At 38.8% G+C, this 17,383-nt stretch overlaps 1 protein-coding gene across 2 annotated transcripts in view; it reads left to right on the top strand.

The window, feature by feature from the left end:
* Positions 1–17,383, top strand: part of sns (sticks and stones) — a 441,055-nt gene that overhangs the window by 396,918 nt on the left and 26,754 nt on the right. For both annotated transcript variants that reach the window (XM_065237807.1, XM_065237806.1), the window contains exons 14-15: positions 8,036–8,116; positions 10,256–10,456. In XM_065237807.1, the coding sequence (XP_065093879.1) occupies positions 8,036–8,116; positions 10,256–10,456 (282 nt within the window). The remainder of the gene's footprint in view (positions 1–8,035; positions 8,117–10,255; positions 10,457–17,383) is intronic.

Here is a 17,383-nt window from a genome sequence, read left to right as displayed (position 1 = left end):
GGGAAATGCAATCTATTCGCGGAACACTTCAAGGTTTCTTTCAATAACTCAGTGATATCGGACTCGCGCTGCTCTCGATGGTACTCCAAGGCATGCAATTGAATTCAGTACCTTCGAAATCTCAACGCATCATGTTGAAGCAGCCATAGACAACATGAAACCTCATACTCTGATGGTCCCGGCGGAATTCCCGCTTGTATATTGAACAGATGTGCAAATGCTCTTGTCTCCCCATTGACTGTTGTACAAAAAAGGTGATAAGGCTGATATTGAAAAATATCATGGAATCACATCACGGTGTGCTAGTTCGAAGGTGTTCGAGATCATTGTAAATGATGCTTTGTTTGCCATCTGCCAGCGCTACATTTCCACTGAACAACACGAATTCTTCCCAAAACGGTCTGTCTCAACGGATCTAGTTCAATTCCTCTCCACATGCCTGCGTAGCATAAATTCTGGTGCCCAAGTCAACGCTGTTAATACGGATCTTAAATCCACGTTCGATTGTGTTGACGACCATGGGATATTACTAGCTAGACTGGAAAAAATTGGCATGTCTCCTGCTTTTGTCACTTGGTTCAGATCGTACCTAACTAGTCGTACGCTGTGTATAAAAATCTAAGCCATTTTCCAACACCTCTGGAGCACCCCAAGGAAGCAATCTAGGGCCATTGTTATTCGTACTATTCAGCAATGAAATCGAACTTATGCTGCCACCTGGATGCCGAATGTTTTACGCGGACGATGTCAAGATCTACATGATAATTAGGAATCTACTAGATTGTTTCGAGCTGCAGAGGATGGTAAACTGCTTAGAAATGTCAGTTCGTTCCATCGAAAGATCCAACCGTTTGTTTTTGACTGCTCTATCGCAGAACAGCTTCTACAACGAGTAACTCAAATACGAGACTTGGGTGTTATGCTAGATAGCTTACATTTCGAGTACACTATAGCGACGTAATCTCTAAAGCGAACAGACAGCTTGGATTCATATTCAAAATTTCTGCAAAGTTCCGGGATACACTTTGCCTACGATTCCTGTATTGCTCGCTGGTACGATCAATTTTGGAGTCAAGTGTGGTTGCCTGGTGCCCGTATCATGCCAGTTGGATTGCTAGGATCGAATCAGTGCAGAAAAAAATTCGTTCGATACGCACTTCACACTCTCCCGTGGAATGATCCTTCCAACCTACCACCCTATGAGGAACGTTGCCATCTTCTCGAACTAGAGACGCTAGAACAACGACGCTCCATCGCTCAAGTGGGGTGCTTGTGGTGAAAATGCTGAAAGAAGAAATTGATGCCCCGAATATCTTGATCGAAATTAATTTGTACGCACCAGAGAGGAGACTGCGCCAGCGGGATTTCCTTCATCTTGGTTCGCGAAATGTTCAATATCAAAACCAACAATTGAAAAGGCCTCAACTCCATTTTGTAAACAAACCTTGTGAGGCCATTTTCTCGCGAACCGAAACCTACATTCACAAACCTAAAACACAATCCGGTTGAGGAGAATTTCCCCTACCGGTTCATATAGTTGGTTTGCGATGGCGGACTTCGGTTCGCGACAAAATGGCCTTACAAAGTTTGTTTACAAAATTGAGTTGAAGCCTTTCAATTGTTGGTCTTGATATGGACAACAGGACCCCATTAGATTTATGTGTAGTGCTTTTAACGACGTTTTTGAATTATTTGACTTCAACTTGACCATAAAAACCTTTCAACAACGACTCTCTTTAAGGCGATAGCTTTTTGTAATACTCTTGGTTAGAAAGTTTTTTTTTTCGTAATGTTCTAGTCTTGTGCATAAATTTAACTGTTCATTAAGACCACAAACGAGTCAGATGAATAATAGGTAAATAAACAAATAAATAAACGCATAAACACTGTTTGGAGGCCGCCATATTGGATTTTGTTCCAGCAGCTAGGATTCCAAAATGGTGATGGATGTCGATTTTCCGCTTCTTCTCATTAAGCCCATTTCGTACATACCCATATTGCATGGATTTAGATGCATATACGCTGCTTAGAGGTCACCATTGTAGTTTGGTTCGACATTTTGGATTCCAAAATGGCGGCGGATGAAAATTTCCCACTTCTTCTCATCGAGCTCATTCCATAGATACTCATATTGCATGGGGTTAGATGCATATATACGCTGTCCGGAGGCCGCCATATTGGATGTTGGTCCACCATCTTAGATTCCAAAATGGCAGCGGATGCCGGGTTCCTACTTTGACTGTAATACCAAGGTATTGATTTTCCATTTGGTGATTATGATACTTCAAAATCAGCTAAGGTTAAAATCAGCCTTGATTTTGTGATTTGAGATTTTGCCTCCTTCAAGATCAGCTAAGATAAAATCAACCTTGATTTTCTGTTTTTGGTTTTGCTGATCTCAAAATCTTTCGGCCGTTCCTGGTTTTAATTTTTTTGGATTTTTCATATCACTGTTGCCAAGTCTTAAACAATGTATGATACAAGTTCGATAGAATGTTAGAAACGTCATAGTGTCAAAGTTAAGTTTTCTTTATTAGGGAGGCTTTCAGCCTGAGGCTTTTTCGCCTCCGAGTAGTAATGCTATTTAAATTGATCGATAAATAGAATCTGGATCATTTTTCGAACCGAATAGTATCAGCTGTAGATAGGGATGGCATCGGTATTATAGTAATGAATTGAATATTTTCCGATTTACGACGCCATTTTGTAATCCAAGACCGTGGCCATCGATTTCAGAAAAACGCAGATACCCTACAACATGGGTATCTTCAGAACGGGGACGATGTGTAGAATCCGAAAATCGATGTCCAACGCCATTTAGTAATCCAAGATCGTGGCCAACGGTTCCAGAAAATCTGTCAAATACCCTACAATACAGCCGTTCCATAGCAAAACGATATAGTGATTCTCAGAATTTTGTAAAAATTGATAGATTTGTTTCTTATTGCTAAATATATTTTTTATTTATTTTTTCATTAGGGTGACCATATTCAGTTTAGGGTAGTCCAAAAAATCGATATTTTTTTTTTCAAACGTTCATAACTTTTGAACCACTTAGCCGACATATAAGATCAAAATATCAAGTTAAAGGTAATTTAAAATAATTTTTAATAATATAATAATTAGTAAAAAAAATGGGATTGTATTAAAAAACATTGATTGTATTTGTTTTTTTTTATGGTTTTTATGGTTTGTAGACAAAGGGTGCAATATGTTTATATATTTTCTGTGAAGATTAAGGCTTTTTTTACACAACATATAGTAAAATGTCCAATTTTTATTTTTATTTTTTCATTTTTGTGATATATTTTTTTGAAGTTATCAAGTTTTGCCTTTTTTGGAATACTTCTAGTCGCATAGACTACCATGTTTTTTATGATGTGAATGGTACTTACTTAAATTTTCCTGGTGTTCTTCGATATTCATTGGAGATATCTCAATTTTCCTCGCGTTCATGGCACTCCCGACTTGTTTGATGTTAGCTGGACTTTGTTCTCTGTAAAGTTTTTGTTGTTTTTGTGTGTGCCGAAGTTAATCAAAGTGTTTGCAAAGGTCTTTAATTTTACGGATGATTATGGTACTAGAATGAAGCAAACAGAGCATCCCCGAAGCTTTCCCAAAGATTTTTTAAAAGTTCCAGAAATGCACTTTTGCTCGCAACGGTCATTATCCAATTTTTCAGTTGACATATGGTTTGTGTACAAACTACAGTGAAGTGAAAGACCTTTTATATAAAAAAAATAAACAAATCTGACATCGATGCACCTTAAATGCATTCGTGTTCAGGCATGGAAAATCATTTGCATTCATTTACATACATTTGCCCCTAACTTTTTTCATCAACAGAATTCCGCAAAATGATGTATAGAGCTTCCGTATCTCTTATGCATGTCGAACCAGAGTGAACAGAAGTCACTACTGTCTTTTAGTGAGTGTATTTTACATTCACTGAAAAACAGTAACAAGTTCTGTCCGCTCTAATTCATGAGGCATAAGAGATACAGACTTGAGATATGAGCAAAAGTTGTAGCTAATATCAAAACATACTAAAACTCTATACGTCATTTTGTGGAATGCTGTTGATGAAAAAATTTAGAGGCAGATGAATGTAAATGAATGCATGAAATGAATGTAAATGATTTTCCATGCCTGTTTGTGTTTACCCATTAATGAACAAAAATGTCTCCCATTTTTAAAAAAAATTGGCTTAACTCATTAATTGGTAAATATTTGACTGATTAGTTGAGCACAAACTAAGTGACAGGCGACGGCTCGAAAACTTTGGTGAAGAACCTGCTATTGCAATTTTTCAGTGTACCGCATGGCAATACTACTACCATAGAGGTAACTCTAAGACCACTGGGTCCCGAAGAAAATCATTATTATTTTTGGCTCACTCAGTACCAGAACAACGGTCCCAAGCAGTCCCAAGCTATTTCACTCACCCCTGCATGTTCTGCATGAATCCACACACCCCTGATGTTATCTGTCAAACTTTCATAGCGAATCAAAACAAACATAGTGTAGTAATAGAATTTCAACTAGAATAGGGTACGTTAATCGTTTGCTTGGGACCAATAGGCTACTAAAGTGGTGAGCCAATTTAAAATCGTTAGTTTCGTATTGATTGTTGCTACTACTGGATTGAACTAGCATTTTCACCAAATGTACTAGAATGTTTTGGTTCTATCTCTTTCACTCTACTCAAAACAGAAATGCATAAAAAAATGGTAAAATGATATACTCTTTGCACACTGTCAACGATCGTTGCGCAAAAATCAACTTTGTTCAAATCAAAACAAAAATACTAGCCCATCTGGTGGCTGATGGCACAAGCTTTTAAACAAATTCTATTACAGCGAACCTTCTTCTTCTTCTTTTTGGCATTTCAATCTTATTGCATATCGCTTATTGCGTGCTCTCAACTTAGTGTTCTAGATGCACTTCCACAGTTATTAATTGAGAGCTTCCGATGCCTGTATCATTGTTGCATTAGTATAATTGTGTGACAAGGCAAGTACAATCATACTCTATTGCCCAGGGAAGTCGAGAAATTTTCCAACCCGAAAAATTCCTAGACCGGACCGGGAATCGAACCCATCCACCTCCAGCATGGTCTTGCTTTGTAGCTGTGCCTTTACCGACTGAGCTAAGGGAAGCCCCATTATTTTAATTGATTTCCTCACCAGTTAGTCGTCTGTCACTTCGTTTGTGGTTTGAGCATCTGTTACCCATTAATAAGTAGCTGTTACCCATTAAATATAAATGAAGGGTAACAGTTACTCATTACATGGGTAAATCATTTACCCATTAATAAGCTAAACCACTTTTCTTGGAATTGGGGGCCTTCCATTCATTTTGGCTAAAAACAAATGTTTTAAGAAGTTATGGATTAATAAGATATTATGATGATATTTTGTATCTGTAAGTATCAAGAAAACATTGTAAAACCTGCAAATTTAGCTTTGACAGAGTCCCAATAAGTGATTTTCTGATCGCATCTTCGCGAAAAGTGAAGAGCGAAGAATGATTGAGATAAATGAGAAAATCGCTTATAGCGACTCTCATGTAGCAAAATTGGCAGGTATTATGTGTCAGACACAAACTTCACAATCTTTTCTTGTTTCTTGCACAAACAAAATATAATCATAATATCTTATTATTCCATAATTTCATAAAACATTTTTTTAGCCAAAAAGAATGGAAGACAGATTCTGTTACTTCTTCCTGTCAGAAGTTTCTGTCGATACGGGAACCAGCGTTGCCAGAATGTTTTAAAGCTTATCGGTATCAAAGGTTTTAAAAAATCGGTATTTATCGGTATTTACTATTTTAATTAATTTTATATTTTTGGCGTTTTTGAAAGCGAAAATTTTAATTTTTGGACTATGATTGGAAAATTCCGGAAGAAAACTCCGGGGAATGTTTGAATTAGCCTCTGGAGGAAGCTGAAAACAAGAGCAAGAGAAAGAAGCTCTCCTGGAGGAAATTTGAGGAAGGTTCTGAGAGAAGTCGGAAAAACATCCACGAAACTTCCAAGACATAAATTGAGAAACTTCTGGCGAAAATTTTAAGAAACTCTAAAAGAATCGGATTTTACATTCACAGGAAGGCAGAAAAGTTTCGGAAACCGAAAATAAATTCCAGAAGTAGCCATTTCCAGGGGAAGCCAGAAGAAGTTCGGAAAAACCTTCCAAAAGAAGTAAAAAAAACCAACTGGACAAAATTCCAGAACTAGACGAAAGAAATTTCTGGGAAAAGTTTAATTGAACTTCCTTGAGAAGACGGACCAAACTTCCTGGAGACGCTGGCAGAAACTTCCTAAGGTAGATTGGAAAAAAAAAATCTGGAGAAAGTCGGAAGCCAGAGCGCTTACGGAACAGTCGAAAGAAACAAGGACATAATTTCGGAAGAAAGAGCTCTTGGGGGATGTTCTAGTGATCCAGAAAATTTTCCCAATAGTCATAAAACATCCTTGAAGACCCCGAAATGCCCCTGAAATTTATGGAATATTCCTGAAATTTACTAAGGAATATTCCATATTTACTCGGGCTGTTTTGGAGTACTCTGATCATCTTTGAAATACGTGGAACTTCCCTGATTATATTGAGAGTACCTGAATATCTCTAATCAACTTTGAAGGTTTCTAGACTTTCTTGAAGATTACGAAATGTTTTAAGCACTGTCACAATTTTCTTGAATTTATTGTAACATCAGCATTGAAGTTCTCTGATCTTCCCGATTTTTCTAATTTTTAAAAGCTATCGACACTTCCATCAATAAGCACGGAACTTTTCACAATGTGCTAATGTTCGTGTAACTTCCCTTACGTTTCTTAAATTTGTATGAGCCCCTCGGAACATTGCTGAAGTTTTCGGCAATTGCCTGAGTTTCTCGGAACTCCTTTAAAATTTCAGCGATTTTCTTGAAATTTATTGATCAGATCTGATTGTCCTGATATTCTCGGAGCTTGCTAATGTTCTCTAAATTCTCCTGAAACTAATAAATTTTCCAGAAGTTCTTTGGGCTTGTTAAGTATCCAAAATATTTATGATGTCTTGTTTAGTTCACTGGAGTTCGCTGGACCGGGTTTTAGAATTTTAACAGAAGTTACTTTCTTTAATGTATCGAAACTTACTCAAAAGCCTGGACTTTTCTGAAGTTTCAGAACTTTTTTAAAAGTTCCAGCAGCTAGTGTCGATCCGCAATCAAAATCTAGAAGCATCGCTGAAGTTCCGGGAAGAATCATTCGAGCGAAGGCTGAAGAAGCTTTCAAGAGAGATCGAAATAAGTTTCTGAGAGGAATCGTAAATAAATAATTTCAGGGGAAAGTTGGAAGAAAATCCAGAAAGTTAAATAATGTTTAAAAAGTATTTCCCGATTCCCCCGGAATTATCAGAAAGAGCCATCGACTGTTTATCGATTCATGGGTAGCCAAAAACGGTGGGGAAATTGAAACATTAATCGAAAGAGTATCCATAAGACATTTATGAAGATAATTTTTTTTTTTTAGAATTTTAAAGACTCAAAAAATTTTAGATATTCAAAAAGATACAAGTCTCACATAAAAAATTTGATTTTGATTATTTAAAAAATCGGTATAAATCGGTATAACACCTCAAAAATCGGTATTCTGAGGAACATTATCTGTATATCGGTATCTAGTTCGGAAATCGGTATATCTGGCAACGCTGACGGGAACAATCCTTATTTTATTAACACCGTGACACTGCAGGAAAAGTCACTGCCAAACCGGGATGAAACTCCCAACCAAAACTTCAACTTTCCACGGTTTAATCACTGGCATTCCCGGATACAGGATACAGAACCAGAAATGCGGAAGAACCTGAAGCTCAACAGCAGTCAAAACAGGACTGACAAAAAAACAAAAGCGGGAATCCCGTTTTGATGACAGTGAGAGCTGTTGCACTTCGCCATTTTCTTCTTGCTCCCCGTCCGTCACCCAATCTCACATCCGCAAACGAAACTGGGGAAAACGGGCAAAACTTTTATATTTCTCTAAATAAAATTCCAGATGGCGCATCGATAAAATCCATCTCCGAGAACGTGGTCGTAAATCCCGGCGAGGATGCAATGCTTTCATGCACCGTTGAAGGTAAGTGCCAGTAGTGGTGGTGGGAATTTTTTGCCCGTGTCTAAACCTAACCTGCAAAGGTTTCACCGGGATAAGAACGAAACAAAACGGTAGTTCTAGTGCCTGGTAGCAGCAGCAGTATCAGTAGCAGCAGCGGTAGCATGTTTCCCGGAAGTCCACACCGAATGGCTCACATATAAACACAAACACACACCCACGGCTCTTGATGCGATGAGAATACAGTTTTTCATAATTTTATACCCCTTGGCTTAGAAGACTGGGAGAACTCGGGAGCAGTATCCATTTATCCAATGCTTGCTCTCGGTCACCATCGTCGGTGGGAGGAAAAAGCGACTTGCGGGGATTTAAGAATCCGGTCGGAAATGTGATGGATGTTTGGCTTCTTGAAAGCGTTTCATGTAGAGGGATAAAGGACCGAAAGGGGCGAATCAGTGTTTGATTCAGTGCTTTTCGTTTTATGCTTTTTTCACTTTTCGATATCCATTGACGAGGCGCAGGGGGGGGAGGGAAGCGGTAAACAGTCATATGTTTTACGATGTGATGAGGAAGAGTTCATGGGTGGATCAAAAGAATGCAGCAAATTGATCCCGGGAAGAATTTTCCAATAAAATATGAATGTGAATGCAAATTTTTGACTCATGGAATGTTTTGGAATCGATTTCATGGGAATACTATCGACAATACTTGCCTTACTGTTAATTTCCCCATTTCAGTGACCGTAAGGGAGCAGTTAAAGGAAACTTATTTCTATTTTTAGTATGCTGTTTGGGAAATTGTTACACCCAACTGGAAAATGTAACATTTTGTTACAGATTTGCATGAAATGTATACAATATTTGTAATGTTTCGCGACATGAACAGATTTTGTAATGTAGTCGCCGGAAGGATTTAAAAATAATTTTTGTAATTTTTATGATAGCATATTTTACGCTTGTTTGTTTCTCCAAATGCATTGGTTTGCCAACTCGAAAGGGTGCCCCTCATGCCGCACTTAATCTTGAGAAATCTCCAATATCGCCAATCCCGTATCAATTCATCGACGTCATCCTTCTCTCATTGCCATTGACATCATCCAGCTAACCCGCTTTTTCTCGCGGAAAATTCTTTGAAGTCCCTATCTCAACGAAAAAAAAAACTGAATCGCACAAAGCGCATTGTCGGCCAAAATCCTCCATCTCGCCGACAAGTAGTGGAATGCTACTCAGCAGCATCAGCATGCAAAAACTGCACTCGACACAATCACTCGCTGAGAAGCTGAGGATCCAGGTTTTCACACGCCTGCGGTGACCATTTCTGGCCAACACACTCTTCGACCCAGACAAACCTGATCCGTGGAAAAATTTGGAACACATTTTCCCATGTTTTTTTTTTATCCTCTCAGGTTCGACCTTCTGGAACGGAAAATGCCAAATCCTCTGACACTATCATCCTTCATCGAAACAGAAAAAAAAACTCTCCCAAGTTTGGCCAAGCCATGGTCCCATGTCGTCGGCTGATGGTTGTCGGTAGTCCCTACATGTATACACAACCCGTCCGACGCGTCGCCTACGGGTCTCTATCTACCTACTACGGCCAGTCGATCCAGATCTTGTGCGGAGGAAACTCGGTCCGAATCGTACGGGAAAAAAAAAATAGCAGATGGATTTTTCGGCACTCACTATCGCCACAGCCATCGCCTTTCGCTCTCTCGCTCCGACTATAAAGAGTGCACACTTCATTTTCATTTCATCCGTACGCCCTTACCCTGGTGGTCCACGGCATGAAAGGTTCGTGTGGGTGCCAAAAACTGCCAGATCCTGCATCTCTGCAACAGTCATTGCATTTCGGTGCCGGTTTTTTTTGCCCCTCTTTGTAGATGTTCCACAGTATCGGAAAAATGCAGATCTTCAGAGTCGGAGTTCAGCGTCGTAGTTGGGTAAATTTTTAAAACTTTTATGAAACATAAATATTGCATACTAGCCAGGCGCAATAGCTGTATTTAACAGACGTGTTTGTATGTTCCTTACTACGCTTCCGGTTGGTACCTTAATCCGCATTTGGCGGCACAACTACTGCTGCTGCTGCTGCTGCTGCCACTATTCCTACTATTCCTATGCACTACAACAATTTTTCTTTTTTTTTTCATCGAAAAAAAATCAGGCAAGCCATTGAACGAGGAGCACATTCGCTGGGAACGGATCGGGTACGACATGACGATAAAAACGTCGACAACGTACGCCAACGGAACGAGCTATCTGCACATCAAGGATGCACGGCGCGAGGATGTTGGCAATTTCCGCTGTATCGCTGATAATCGTGTTGCGAATCCAACCAGCCGTGATGTTTTATTGATTGTGAAATGTAAGTACCTACCTACCTACCTTACCGACCGACCTAGCTCTGCGTCTGTGCACTGAACCGGCGCACAAACGGTACTTCAATTCGCGGAATGCTCAGAATCAGACCGAAGTTCGGTTCGGTTTGTTGTGATGATGGCATGGGATGGGGGGGGAAGGGATTGTGGTACTACAACTGTACCGAGAAATGAACAAATACACATCAAAGTTGGTGTCTCCTGATGCTGATGGCTGATTTTTTTTTTGCTTTGAAATTGTAGGTATATGTACATCGAATGGTACAGCAGAGGTAAAATCCGACACTCCACTTTGGTTTGCCTTGCATCGGTTTTGATGCCCGGGATGGTGTTTGGACTGTGAAATGCATAAAACATTGTTAGTTTCACACCAAATTTAGCAACAGGTGAAACGAGTATTTAATGGCAATGTAAACATCTCAGTCTGGGTCCCGGCTAGTTAAAGTTTAACGGATTGTAACCAGCTCCGTTTTCAATAGGTTTTTTCGCTTGTTTGTGCAGCACAGTTTTAGGATTGAACTACTTAAGTGATTTGCTTTAAAAATGTAATTTCATCTAACTTTGATATGTATCAAAGGTGCTGGATAATTGTAAAACTCAGTCAGTAGAAAAGACTTTTGAATTCATAAGTCTTCGAAAGCCTGAAGGGTCGTTCGACGATCCCTTATCGTCATCCAGCAAGGAGTCTACCATCAGCTCGAAAATTCCTGTAGAGGAAGTTGTCGATTTTCTTCGGAAGGATGGAGGAGTGGCCAAAGTTCATTACCGCAGATCATCGATACCCTGGACATGGACATGCACTATGGTAGATCTGAGCAACTTTTGTACATGCTGTTGCCTAGAGTTTGGAGAGCAACTCTCCCCAAAAGCAGATAACTTAACTACGTTTGCTCGGTTTGTTGTAGTCGTTCAGTAGCTCATCACCACCCAAATAACAATGCCAGTTTTGTCGAGGTTTTAAAGCATGCTTGAAGTCTAAATCATGATCTACATGACCTTCATAAAACCAGAATTGTTACTTGGACATTCATCTAATGATACCGATGCTGACATAGGAGTTGACTAAAAGGCTACCAGCCTATACGCAGTTGGAGTGGATTCGTTATCGCCCAAATTCGAGCTGTTGCCCTACGAATGTTGGCTAATTTTCCCTCGGGTATACAAAGTCAAAGACGCATCACCCGTACTGGGATATGAATATTTTGAAAGCTGATCAAAGCTCCCGAAAGGGGAATCTCAAGTACTTTTTCAAAAGGTCCTAAGTAACAGCAACTTTCATTTTTTTAAAGATAATTACAGATAACAACTTGTCCAATGTACAGTTTAAGACGATTGGTACTTGATTTTTACTTCGGTCATTTAGTCTGCCTGGCATGATTGGTGCTCATTTCCTAAAGGCGGACCATGTCAAACAGCGTTGCCAGTATTCCAGATTTATCTGGATTTTCCAGATTTTTAGTCGTCATTTATTTATTTATTTCCATTTCGTCAAGCCAGTGTAGACTACATACAATGATTATTACAATGTTTACTTACATACTATGCATAAATTCTATTCTGTTTTAGCTTAGTTTTTATTTGCTGCTTGGACATAGTGATGTCAATAGTTCCGCAATGTAAATTATATAGGCGCATCATTCGATTGATTGGGCTATATTTTGCATAATTTGTTCTGTACGATGTTTCTGAAAATAAATTCCGTGTTCTAAGATATCGACAAGGTGTGTAAAAATTTAATTGTGCGAGAATTTCTGCCGAATCTATGCGCATTGAAATAATGTCGTTGATGAAGAAAAGCATTGCAAATTGGCGGCGCTTCTTAAGTGTTTGTATATTGATGAGCATGCAGCGCGCTTCATAAGATCGTAATGGAAATGCAGTCCAATTCAATTTACGTAAAGCATATAAAAGGAATTGTTTCTGGACAGATTCTATGCGTTCTTCGTGTATGGAAATGTATGGATTCCATACTAGGTGGCAGTATTCCAGAATTGGCCTTACATATGTGGTATATAATAGCTTAATAGTGTATGGGTCTTCGAAATTATGACTGAACCTTTTGATGAAGCCTAGCATTCTGTTTGCTTTACTAATGATAGTATTATAATGTTCTATAAAAGTTAGTTTGGAGTCTAGGATTACACCTAGATCTCTTACAATTTTGCTTTTTTCTACTATTTGGTTGCCTAATGATATTTCAATATGCGGTGTTTCAATTTTTCTGCTAAATGCTATTGCAGTACATTTTTTTACGTTCAGTTGAAGTAGACTTTTACTACACCAGGTGTGGAACATATTGATTTCATTCTGGAATTCTTCTACATCGCTAGAATTACTTATTTCCATAAAGAGCTTCATGTCGTCTGCATATACAAGCAATTTTATTTTTTTTTAGGTATGTAGGAAATGTCGTTTATGTACAAAATAAAAAGAAGTGGGCCTAAATGAGAACCCTGGGGTACCCCAGAGGTGACTGAAATTGGTTCTGAAAGTTTATTTTGAAAGCGAACTATTTGTTTAGGATGTGTTAGGTATGATTGAAGCCAATTCAAAAGTCCAGGCTCCATTCCTATTTTCTGCAATTTGAGGATTAATAATGGTATGTCGATGCGGTCAAATGCTTTACTGAAGTCGGTGTATAGCGCTTCAACGTTCTTGCCACTGTCCAACGCTTTAATAATGAAAGATACATATTCTAGAAGATTAGAGGTAGTTGAGCGACCTTTAAAAAAGCCGTGCTATTTACTTGTAATTAGATTTTTCACCTGCTGAAAATATTGCCGTTTACGATTGATTCAAAAAGTTTTGGAATGCAAGAAATAATAGCAATTCCACGATAATTTCGAATGTCTGATTTTGCACCTGATTTGATTTTTTTTTTTTTTTTTTTCTTTATTATAGAGATTTTTAGCCATAGGCTAGTTCATCTCTTAAAACACCTGGTACCTGAAATAGGTACCAAATAAGATGATTTCCAAATTTCAGGGAATTTTCTATTTTTCTGAAAAGACGCTCTAGAGGAAATGCGAGTTCTTCAGAAAGGTTTTTCAAAAATATGGGTGCGATGCCGTCAGGTCCAGACCCTTTCGACGCGTTTAAGTTTTTTAGTGCATTGAGGACTTCATGTTAAAAAAGTTGGTTGACAGAGATGTTTTTAGAAATTTCAGGAATGAATGCAAAGAAATCGCGGTCACGATCTTCTTCGGAAAATGTGGTGTATACTTCTTGGAAGAAATTTGCAAAGAGATTGCAAATTTCAGAAGAATTCTCACCTACATTTGCATCCAAATTCATTCGCGAAGGAAAATTGCTGCTTTTTAATTTCGTGTTTACATAATTAAAAAAGTTCTTAGGACATGATTTGACTTCATTTTCGACTTTGCGGTTATAGTCCTCATATGCAGAGTTGATGGCTGTATTTAATTGGTTGCATAAGTTGTGATAGTTTCGCAAATTGGTTTCAGTTTTTTTTCTTTTTTGTATAGTTTGTGAGCTTTCTGTTTTTTATTCTTTAAATTTTTCAGTTGTGGATTGAACCATGCGGGTAGTTTATTGTTTTGTGTTCGTCTTCTTTTTTTTTATTTATTTTCTTGTTCTCTTCGTCTTGCTTTATTCTTTTTATTTTCGTCTTGCGAGATACATAGACATACCAAGTATATTTCCATATTTTTAAAATATGTTCCAGATTTTCCCAGATTTTTTAAACTGGTGGCTCACTGCAGCTGATTTACTTTCTAATAATAAAATAAATAGCCAAACTTGCTACTTTAATTATTAAAGGCCATCAACGTTAAACATTATTGGAATTTTAAGGTAATTCTGAAAATATTTCGCAGTGAAGTGTGAGGCGAATTATTTGTGAAATCAAAGGAGAATTTCAAGATAATTCTAAGTATTTAGAATTACATCCATCTTTGTGGGCGTCACCCATCATTCAGACGTATTGTGAGTGCCACGAAGTGAGGGTTCGATTCCCGCTTTAGCCGGTGCAAATTTTGGCAACCTGAAAATTCCCCTACTGGACTAATGGGTTTGGTGTGTTGTCCGTTGTCTAGTGTTAAATATTCAGTCTGTGCAACCTCTGGTTTAAGACGGTATCAATTGTCTTGTCAACTCTGATTACAATTACATCGAGATTTTATCAATGCAGGAAATACAATCCGAAAGAGAAAGCATAGAAAATTCGTATGATGAAACTTAAAGAGTATGCTGATACAAATCGTGAGAATAATTTCAATGGAATTCTGTCCAATGTTTCTATGGAAATTAATTTTATTAAAATGTTAAGCGCAATTCCTGGGAGACTTTCAAAAACAGTTTTCTTTGTAAAAATGGCAAAACTTGAGTACTTAGGTAATACTAAAAAGGATTTCAAAACAATTCTGACCTTACCTACAAAGCAGATCAAAAAGAATTATCGGATGAGTCTGAGAAGAGTGTGGTGGTCATTTTGAAGAGTGTACCAAGGAAATTGTTCAGAATATTTTAAAATTCTTAAAAATGGACACAAAATTGAACCAATTCTTGGGAATTATTACCAGTTTGAGGGACTTGTGGAATTGGAGAGTGATTTATAAGATATTACAAGAGGACATACTAATAACTCTTAGAATGTTACTGGAAAAGTTTAGATATTTTTTATTTTATTTTATTTTATTCTTATTTCATCTGACTTTTTTCAGTCTTAATGAAATCTAGGATGGGGAAAAGCCTCTTTGAGTAAACCATTCAGTTGGCTCAAAGAGGCGTAGAAACCCCATGTCTTTTCATACATATGACAATAAATAAAATTACAAATAGTCAATACACAGAATACGTTGAATACAAATGAATACAAATGACAAACATATTAAAAGCTAAGTCAATAATCTAAAATAATTGAACACAACAATCTGCAAATGCGTCGCAGCTCACGCGTCGGAGGGTTGGAAACTCAGCGTAGTGTTGTAGAAGGACCATGTAATAAAAAAAACAGCAGGTAATACACACTTTCGAAGTAGCAGTGATTGGACAGATACTCACCGCTGTGCATTGAGGCGGCGTTGAAAAGTGGCAGCAGAAACATTGAAGTCAAATTGTCCACTAACATCTTTAAACCGAGAAGACGAAGACATTATCCTGATAGGATCGTGTTGACCATAACGGCTGTTCCGGGTAGCAAGGTGCAGGAAATTACGTTGCCTCAAAGGTCTTTGCGGCGCATATACGTGCAATTCAGCAAGAATATCTGGGGCATCGTAACACAAACTTTTTCTGCACCGCCTCGATACGGTCAATCCAGTTTCTGTTGTACGGGCACCATACCAGCACGGAAGATTCCAAAATAGATCGAACCAGTGCACAGAAAAGGGACTTCAGGCAGAGAGGATCACGAAATCCATCAGCAAGCTTAAACATGAAGCCGAGCTGTTTATTGGCTTTTGCAATCACGTCTTCGTAATGCGGTCGGAAAGTGAGTTCGCGGTCCAATAACACACCGAGATCCCTAACCTGATACAAGCGCTCGAGAGTTTGTCCACACATGCTGTAGTTGAAATTGATTGGTTGCCGCTTCCTGCTGAATGATATTGTGTTGCATTTGGCTATGCATTAATCGAGTAGGTTTCGCTTGCTCCAGTCCTCGAACAAATCTAATAACCTCTGCAACTCCAGACAATCCTCAGTGCACGTGATGATCATAAAGATCTTAACATCGTCGGCATAGAATATTCGCTGTCTACGTGGCAACACAAAGGCAATGTCATTTATGAATAATGAGAAAAGCAGCGGTCCAAGATTACTCCCTTGCGGTACACCAGAAGGAATCATAAACGGCTCCGAATGTGACGAACCAATCCTTACTCTCACGGATCTTTCAGACAGATATGATCTAAAACAGCTAACAAGCGCGGAAGATACCCCCAGCTTCTCGAGTTTTTGCAACAGGATATCATGATTCACACGATCAAATGCAGCCTTGAAGTCCGTGTCCGTGTCCACTTGTGAACCAGCGTCCATTGAGCGTATGCAGAGTGAGGTGAACTGAGTGAGGTTAGTTGTAACAGATCGTTTCGGGTAGAATCCATGCTGGACACATGAAATGTAGTTTTTGGTGGCTTCAAAGAGAGCGTTGTTTACAATTATTTCAAAAACCTTAGAGCAAGCGCTCAAGGACGTTATTCCACGGTAGTTGTCGGTGACAGAAACGAAGTTTTTCATCCAGCAGGAAATTTTTGCTGTTGGAACGAGAGATTGAACAGTTTTACTAACGGTGTCATCAGAGAACTCGAGCAGTTTTTCAACACAGATGAAGGAATCCCATCAGGACCGGGTGACACGGAATGTTTGAGCTTACGTAATGCATTTTCGACATGCTCCTCGCTGATCTGGAAAATTCCAAAGTCGATGCTGTTTAGCGGCGTATCACGAACAGCAGCCTCTATCTGCGATGGCGTAGCAGGCGTATTTGAGAAGACATTCTTGAAGTCTTCAGCAAAGATCTCACATTTACTAGAGGCTGTGCGTTGGCAATCCATCTTCCTTGCGTTTAGTACGAACAAAAGACCAGAACTGTTTGGGATGTAGACGTAAATTTCTCTGCGTACGATCAACGTATCGACTATACGTTCGAAGTGCAGATCGCCTACGGCGCTTCAACTGGCGGAGGCTCCTGTTCGTCCAAGGAGGCTTCAGTGGAGGGCGCTGAAGAGGCACGTGAGCTTCGATGACTTGACGTATCTCCGTGTTGAAAATACATACAATATCGTCCAGATCCTGATCAGAATCCAAAAATTGCCAATCGATTGATAATAGCGCATCATTCATCGAACTATAATCAGCCCGACGAAAATCGAACGGCAGTCGTCTAGAGATGGTTCAAATGACACTGGTACCGAAATAGAAACGGTGACGTCAATAGCAGGATGTGGAGTATC

The sequence above is a fragment of the Ochlerotatus camptorhynchus genome, unplaced genomic scaffold, assembly GCF_037179485.1.
Source record: "Ochlerotatus camptorhynchus isolate MF236.1 unplaced genomic scaffold, CSIRO-AGI_Acam_v1.1 ptg000646l, whole genome shotgun sequence".
NCBI lineage: Eukaryota > Metazoa > Arthropoda > Insecta > Diptera > Culicidae > Ochlerotatus > Ochlerotatus camptorhynchus.
This window is presented reverse-complemented; position numbering and strand designations above follow the sequence as displayed.